Here is an 8,946-nt window from a genome sequence, read left to right as displayed (position 1 = left end):
TTAATTTCCTTGATGACTGTTCTTGATCTGTGTTCATAAAGTTTATATTAAAATTTTTATATGCAATATGTGGTATGAAATGTAATATTTTGAAATGAAATGAAATGTAAGGAATGAAATGTATATTATTGTAGTTTTAGATAAGTTTAGTGATCAATTTAAAGAAATGTTTTTAATGAATTTGATTTAAGCTTCAAATATAAACCTTTTCAGTTTTATCCAAATTTCTTTTCTCATGATCAATATATTGTAAAGCGTTGTTGAAACCAGGCGATATTGACGCTATATAAAATACTCTTTATTATTATAATTTATATATCATCTATCAATAAAGATAAGTATCGCCTAATTATTATATATTTCACGTTATTTTCAATCATATATTATGTTTAAATAAAATAAAATTGAAGTTGAACTTGGTTACCAATCAACTACCGAGTCTCGATGTGAGTTGTTTGATGGATCTCTCTTGTGCTTCGAGGGGTTTTCTCCGGGTTTTACGGTTTTCCTCCCTCCTCATCAAAAATCAACTTCTAAATTCTAATTCGATCTCTGGGCTTTCACTTAGTTTGGAGCCTAGCTCTGTTGTGATTGTCCCACACTGTGAAACGACAGCGAAAAGCTTTGTAGATTTTATTTATTTATTATTATTATTATTATTATTATCATCATTATTATTATTATTATTATTTTATTTTTTTATTTTTTTTTATTTTTTTTATTTTTATTTTTTTTTTTGTAGATAGAGTCTAAATAATGGGAGAGCCATTGTTGTTTGACAGGTCAACACTTAGAGATCATTTATCTAAATTTCACCAATGGTCTTCTATCAAGGAGTTAAGCTTGTGGGTAAACTAATGCGTTTTAATTTCTGACAGATAGAACTTTGGGAATTTGTCACAGAAAGAGCAAAATTTAAATTGAAGGTGAATTTAACATTTTTAGTCTTCAAAGCGGCACCGTTCTCGCTACTAGTAGGCTATAACTTATAGTCTAGTATTAGTTCATCTAATCAGAACGCAGCATTGATTACCTAGACGTATGACCACTAGTTGGATTAGACTAATACTCAATATTACTTCCGTGCCAGACTTTTTCACTTTCGAGGTGGCTCGTTTAATGGAACAAGATAACTAAATGGAGGCTCGTGGTAATCAGTTGAAAGTACCAAGGACTTACTTGCTTTTAACGTCGTTATTCGCTTTACTATTGAACGATGTTATTGGTAAGTCTAATTATCCAAAGTTAGATTGCAAATTTAAAGAAAAGAAAAAAAAAAAAAGAACTATGTTTGTCTGGTTGTGGTAACGGTGGTGGTAAGTCAAGTATGTCATCGCTAAGCAATTCAATTAGATATTAGGAAAATGGATGGATAATGTCAATTTGTATAAAAGGATCTTGTAATTCTTCTTGTTCTGCTAATAAAGTTGAAAGAAGCAAGCAGAAGTGAAAAGTTAGAAACGGAACTCACTGGTACACTGATTATTCTATTCATTGGCTTTTTTTCAAGAGTCTTAAAACAAATAAAATATCTAAAAAAATAGCCTAGAATATATATTTCGTTTTAATGGCATGATGATATAAATATAACAATGTTATGTTCTCAGCTAGATTTATAGGTAAGTTATTGTACATGAAAGCATGTTAATAAATATATATTTAGGATCTTTAATAGCGACCATCAAGCCCTGACATACGATTGATGAGTAATGAATTATTATCATTATTATTGTTATTATTATTATTAGAGTACAAACACTATAAATGTGTAACATAAATACCACTAAATACTGCTAAATTATTCTAATCCTATTGTTTTCTATTGTTTAATTATACAGCTTCTCATTAATCCTATATATAAGTAACTGTCCAATTATTTTCTTAATTGGACAGGTCTTGTCGATATGGGATTAATTAGGCAGCTATATAAATAATAGGTAATGGGATTTCATGCTCCCTAATCAGGAAATAATTAGACACAAAAAATTCCTCTGACTGCCAAATTGGACTCGGCCTACGGCCTCATCCAATTTTGGAAGTCCTCGCAATTTTCCTCGTCCAATTATTTCTTAATTGGACAACATGGAGTCCTATTACATATACTAATTAGCACTATTTACTACTAAATAGTGCAAAAAATTGCACCCTTTTAATGTTTGTACTCTATTATTATTATTATTATTGTTATTATAATTATAATTATAATTATAATTATAATTATAATTATAATTATTATTATTATTATTATCATTATTATCATTATATGTTTATTTCAACTTCAGACATTTTTGCTACATGAATACAGACTATTGCGGGCATGAATAGTCTAAGCAAATATCTGCATGACTGGTTTTACAAAGATGTATACAAATTTAACAATTGTACAGACGTTTCACAATCTCAAAGTTCTGTGAAATAACCCATTTCTGACACTTTCTTACTATTCTTATACCATCAGTGATATCATCATTATTATTATTATCATTGATTACTATACTCGTGTTTTGAGCTATTAATTTATTTTACAAATATGTTTTTATAGATAAATAAGTATATATTATATAGATTTGTTATTTTATATTCATAATCTTTTCTTTTTTGTTTTATAATTATAGCTTTTATTATTATTATTATTATTATTATTATTATTATTGTCAATTTATTTCTTTTTTAGTTCAGATTTTGTGATTTAGTATTATTACACGCTTAATGTCTTATTATTATCATTGGTTACTATTATTATTATTATTACTATTATTATTAGAATGAAACACATCGCTTTAGGTAAAACACAATTAGTATTAGTTAAAATACATTAATATCACATATCACTACAGGTTGTCAGGACAGTCCTGTTGGTATTGCAGACAGTAGTATTATACCGGATGTCAGATTTACAGCATCTTCACATTACAATGCAAAATATACTCCAAAGAATGCACGTCTGAATGGAGTCAGAGGATGGGCACCAAGAACGAATGATGATGATAACGACAATCTACAGATAGACTTCGGCCAAGCTTATGTTATCTGTGCTGTGGCCACCCAGGGTTACGGTGTATCTGGAAATGATGAATGGACTGAACGATACAAGATATCAACGTCTGTAAATAATGCTGATTGGAATGTTTACAAATTTGGACATGGAGTTAAGGTAGGTGTCCTATTTTAGTTTCCTGCGGTAATACAGATAGCAATACCGTTGGCAGAATGTCTTCGCTATTTTTCTTCTAGTTGTTTACTGGTAATGCATATGATAATACTGTCGTCAAGAATGTCTTAGATGTTGCTTTTTTCTTCTAGTTATTTACTGGTAATACAGATAGTAATACTGTTGTCAAGAATGTTCTAGAATATCCAGTTCTGCTCAGATACCTCAGATTTATGCCAATAACGTATTATAATTGGAAGGCACTGCGTGTTGAAGCTTATGGTGTTCGCAGAGGTAATAAGTCTTGGCAATATTGTATTTATTCTGACTTAGTATTTAATCACACTTTCGAAAAGTTATGCTAGATTGCATACCATATATCCGTGGAAAATAATCTGGGAAATTGCACAAATTAGTAAAGTTCAGTAGAACTACAAACCTTTGCTCTGAATTGTACAATTTCGTTTGTTAACTTTTTACCGATAAATGGTGTGCACTCCATATCAAGCTTTACTCTATATGTTAGTGTCGAAGTTGAACTAGAAGCTAAGTAGTGAAAGCTCACTCCATATATGGTCGGTATGATCAATTTCATATTTGGATTGTGCGGAAAGGCGGCAAACAAAAAGGACGTCGTTTTATAACGAATTTGACATGAACATTTTCGAAGAGGAAAAGAAAAGACAAGTAAATAAAGACAAGTAAAAAAAGAAAAACTATGGAAAATCGAAGAAGGATACGGGAACGATGTTAACTCGTGGGTCTGCCTCGCAGACAACAGACACAGGGAAATACGACACTCAATGTTTGATATGTATAACCTTATTATTTTTGATTTTTGTTTAATTCGTGTATAAATAGATATATAGACCCCCGAGATGAGTTTTAGGTTTAATATGTGATTATTTTTAAGAATAATAAAAAAAAAGCTTTGTTATAGGTTTGTTGTGCAGCTCTCTACCAGTTGGTATTGGTAGTGGTAAGATACCAGAAAGTGATATGACATCATCATCAGATTACAACGGCACCACATCACCATCCAAGGGACGACTAAACTACATAGCAGAGTCATCATGGTGTGCTGCTAGAAATGACTCTTCTCCATATCTACAGATTAACTTAGGATCGCCTTACATCATTTGTGGTATAGCAACACAGGGTGACCACATGACAGACCAGTGGGTACAGTCTTATCACATGCTGACATCAAATGATGGGTCTAATTTTACTAAATACATGGAAAACAGCCAAGTTGAGGTAAAGAAACACGGAAAAAAACTTTTCTGGCAACCCCCCCCCCAAAAGAAGAAAAAACCTCGCAAAGCCCAGTGTAAAACTATAATTTTGCTATTTGAAGCAGCTAGAGTTTGGATATATGAAATATCCAAGGCAAAATTCATTCTTTTCATATGTTAAATTTAACTTGGTATTTCCTATGACTTTTTTAGTACTCAAAAAGATATTCTTTATTCCAATAGTCATTTACTGGCAACTTCGACTCTAATTGTACAGTCAAGAATATATTTTATGACGGTACTGTTAGTCAGTACATACGTGTTGCACCCACAAGTCATTATGGGAGTACAAGCTGCATGAGAACAGAACTCTATGGAATAAAACACGACGAAGGTACATATAGACCTCGAGTCTTCATATTTGGAAAATTAGTTATTCTACGTAAATGCTCTTTTATAAGTTGCGTTGCAAGAGAAATTTAACGGGGGCGTTGTGGCACCGCGCAATTTTCGTTCTGGAGCTTATTTGCGACACAAGTTCAGGGTTGCACAATTACAGCCTCGAGGAAATATTACGCGAAATTTGAGTGTTAGAGATACATTCCATTTAGCCGATAGAACATAGAACTGATCGAATAGTGAAAAGAAAAGGAAAGGAAAGGAAAGGAAAGGAAAGGAAAGGAAAGGAAAGGAAAGGAAAGGAAAGGAAAGGAAAGGAAAGGAAGGAAAGGAAAAAGAAAGGAAAGGAAAGGAAAGAAAAGAAAAGAAACAAATCAGTTTAAAAACTGAATCTGGATTTGTTGATATATTAATGTTTTTGCTATGTTACAGGTTGTACATTGATGTTCGTTGGTTTGTCATACCCTAGTATCATCCCAGACCACAGGTTTACTGCCAGTTCTTCATATAGCGGAGATTACATACCAAGCAATGCTAGGCTGAAAACATCTAATAAAGCTTGGGCACCTTTAAAATACTATATTGGAGAGCGGCTGCAGATAGACCTTGGTTCTGTGGTGTTCGTGTGTGCAGTAGCCACCCAAGGTGCTGGGGTCTTTGCTAATGAGTGGGTATATTCATACAAGATTAGAGTGTCCTTGGATAATGTAAATTGGGATTATTACCAGGAAAGTAATATTGAAAAGGTAAATACGTGACAAGATATGTGAAAAGATAAGAAGCGTAGATCTAATTATTATTAAAAACCATACAAATAGGCTTTTTAAATAGAACCTCACATGTTATGTATCTCATCAAATTGCATAGAAGGGTACGTGGCGAATATTGATCGCCGACGCATTATTACATTCAGCTCAACCCTCTAAGTTTTGCGCGAGTGTGTTATAGTGATGCATTTCTGTTTTCAGTTATTTGTTACTTAAAAAGGGAGAAGAAATACTTTTACTTAAAATGTCTTCGTCTTAGACCTTTGGAGGCAACTCAAATAAAGATCACGTCAAGATAAACAGTCTAAGTCATCCAGTAAAGGCCAAGTTTATACAATTCCATCCCACGAGATATTTTAATCGGCCGTCCATGAGAGTAGAGGTTTATGGGATATCTTCAGGTTAGTGAAAAAAATAGAAAACGCGTTCAAGTTGGTTTATAAAAAGAATATCTGAAAATGTTGATAACCGACGCGAGACGAGGGCCAGACAAAGCACTAGTTTAGGCAAATATTTTGGAATTCATTTCATTGTCTAATTAATTTATCAGTATTAAAACTGGATCCATTCTTAGACAAACTAAAGTAAGTAATAAATATCATCGATTATAGCTTGCAGCTTTCCTCTTGGACTTGAAACACCTGGTATAATTCCAAACAGCCAAATGACTTCATCATCACTCCTTGACAGTGCCCATACTGCATCACATGGTCGTCTCTATGGTAGCAGCGCATGGTGTAGTAGTACGTCACCTAACACTCAGTACTTACAGATTAACCTGGGACAAGTGATGACAGTGACAGGTATAGCAACACAGGGTGACCACACCATGGATAAGTGGGTTACTACCTACAATATCAGTTACAGTATGGATGACAATCTGTGGAACACCTACAAAGCTGGAAGCAACCATGATAAGGTAGATACTGATATAAATTATATTTGATATGAAAAAAAGCAAGGAAATATTTACATGGATCAGTCATCAATATTTCCCCCAAAACTAGTTCAGACAGTGCTATTCTCTGCATTACACTGAAAGGTTACCGTGCCTATGCATCGAAGCGAGGCGGACGGTGGTGCCCTTGCAATGCTAAAGACCTTTTTTGACACCTTGTGCAATTATTTTTGTCTTTATCGTTTCAAGGTCAAGTGTACAGCAATTCTCGCGTCGATGCAAATCACGGTTACCTTTCAAGATGGTGCAGGGACTGCTACTATTTCTGTAGCTGTCAAACTTGCTATTGGTGTTAACTATTACATTGCAGTGCTAAATAAAATATACATTTCAACAGATATTCCAAGGCAATACTGACAAGGAGAATGTAAGAGTGCAATGGCTGAGTCATCCAATGACAGCAATACATGTTCGAGTTACACCACAGACATGGAATACTGCTATATGTATGAGAATAGAACTGTATGGATGTGACTATGGTAAGTACAGACATGGAATACTGCTATATGTATGAGAATAGAACTGTATGGATGTGACTATGATAAGTACAGACATGGAATACTGCTATATGTATGAGACTAGAACTGTATGGATGTGACTATGGTAAGTACAGACATGGAATACTGCAATATGTATGAGACTAGAACTGTATGGATGTGACTATGGTAAGTACAACACGAAGCCTTTGTTTACAACATCTTATGACATCATATATGTTTTTAGTTACCATACCAGTGATATCAGGTCTGACCAATCAAAACCTTACAGCAGCATCCAATAGCTATGTAGATCTGGTGTGTATTGTGCAAGAACCATTAATACAGTACATCAAATGGTACACTGGTAACACTGACATCACCAGTCAATCTATGGGTGTGGTACGTGGTGATAATGGAGTCAAGAATTCTACGTTGAGAGTTAACTACACGTCCGACGATGATGTATTCAATGCCTATGAGTAAGTACAGCAGTAATGTATGAACATATATACCCCTGGCACTGAGTCCCTAGAGGAATTGTTCTGCGGGACAAAACAATGGATCTTTTTTGGCATAACCAAAGGCAGGCTATTGTTTACGTTTTGTTCCCAAGAACATTTCCTCTAGAAATTCCATCTCAGTTGACTATAGAAGTCTGCTTCTTTTCATACAAAATCCTTTACTGCACAACACCCATTCTACTGACTAACATATTTCTTTCGTCTAGTTGTTACAGGTTTGAATCCTCGCTGTTGTGCAATAAACCGTTCATTTGTAGAGCATTGTATGGAAATAATAAAACAGACGCTGATGGGATAAAAAGTACAGTGGTAAAAGTAAGATATGGTGAGCATTGGAAAATTCATTATATTATCTGATATGGTAAATAAATTATATCATTAGAAGAAAAAACTTTTATGAGATTTTGTAGGTGATATGTGCCTTAAGTACTGGTTTAATTCTGATCCAGTAGAAATTCTTAGTTCGAGAGAGGTTGAAATAAAATGACAAAAACTTCGATTAAATGAGTTCATGTAACCTGTGACGTCATATGAGTTAGTTAACAAAAACGGCACATATTCTAAGAAAGACACTTAGGCACTTTAAAGCCTACTGCGCTGAGTCAAGTGATCACCGACCTAGAGATCTACACCAGTTACAATATTACTATCAAAGCCGTTAGTATAGTAGGTCATGGGAAATGGAGTCAGCCAATGAACTTCACAACAGACTCAGACGGTAAGTACGACACGGTGTCTTAAAATGTATTGATCTTTTCATCGGAATATTCCAAATATTTATAATAAAAAGGATGAATCATTGCGTGTCTTGTGTGCTATGTCTTTTAGTTCCCTTGGGTTTTCCTAACTCGATTACAGGAGAAGCCTAGACTTCACAAATAAAGTAAACGTATTACTTGGCAGGTGAGGTCCATAAATCTTGAAAACCCAATAAGTATTCAGTATAAGTTCGTTGAGAGTTTGCATTCGTTTATTTTTAAGGCTCCAACATCTGGAATCAATGGTCCTTTTCTTGGATACAGAGAATTTTGAATATCAGGAAGTGATAGACATGAAAGTACAGCAACTCTTCAACAAACAAGTAACACGTTCAGTGGTCTGAGAAAGGGGACAGTGTACAACGTCACAGTGGTCATACGTAACGATAAGTGAGATGGGCCTATTAATGACCATCTAGCCCAGCGAACAATAGAAGATGGTGGGGTCTTCTGATGGATTAACATATCTTTGAATGCAATCTTATATATAACGTTGTTATTTTTGTTGTTGTTGTTGTCGTCGTTGTAATGCAAAACTAAGCTTGAGACTGAGTGTTCTAAATACTCAATAGGTACTTTCTTGCAACGGAGAAAACAGCACATCTAACAATTTGAAATGTGCTTCAACGTACACCTTAAGGCTTGCCACCAAAACAATAACGTTTTTTTAACCTTTTT

At 34.0% G+C, this 8,946-nt stretch overlaps 1 protein-coding gene across 1 annotated transcript; it reads left to right on the top strand.

Moving 5' to 3' along the window:
- Positions 1-1,100: 1,100 nt before the first annotated feature.
- Positions 1,101-8,943, top strand: LOC116291754 (uncharacterized). Its single transcript, XM_089030647.1, has 12 exons — positions 1,101-1,225; positions 2,838-3,154; positions 3,304-3,445; positions 4,092-4,408; positions 4,630-4,780; positions 5,218-5,531; positions 5,812-5,953; positions 6,164-6,471; positions 6,848-6,989; positions 7,234-7,468; positions 7,717-8,413; positions 8,492-8,943. The coding sequence occupies exons 1-11, from the start codon at positions 1,138-1,140 to the stop codon at positions 7,865-7,867; spliced, it is 2,307 nt and encodes a 768-aa protein (XP_088886773.1). The 5' UTR covers positions 1,101-1,137; the 3' UTR covers positions 7,868-8,413; positions 8,492-8,943.
- The last annotated feature ends 3 nt before the right edge of the window (positions 8,944-8,946 follow it).

The sequence above is a fragment of the Actinia tenebrosa genome, unplaced genomic scaffold (genome assembly GCF_029948245.1).
Source record: "Actinia tenebrosa isolate PJP-AT-01 unplaced genomic scaffold, QUT_ActTen_1.0 PGA_scaffold15__27_contigs__length_11533743, whole genome shotgun sequence".
NCBI lineage: Eukaryota > Metazoa > Cnidaria > Anthozoa > Actiniaria > Actiniidae > Actinia > Actinia tenebrosa.
The sequence above is the reverse complement of the archived record's forward strand: the minus strand, read 5'-3'. Positions and strand labels throughout refer to the sequence as shown.

Bases quoted from the DNA above. Each gene is read 5' to 3' on its own strand.
- LOC116291754 (XM_089030647.1), top strand. From the start codon at position 1,138: ATGGAGGCTCGTGGTAATCAGTTGAAAGTACCAAGGACTTACTTGCTT. The intron at 5,954-6,163 runs GTTAGTGAAAAA...CATCGATTATAG, and splicing joins GGTTTATGGGATATCTTCAG to CTTGCAGCTTTCCTCTTGGA. The intron at 7,469-7,716 runs GTAAGTACAGCA...TCTTTCGTCTAG, and splicing joins GATGTATTCAATGCCTATGA to TTGTTACAGGTTTGAATCCT.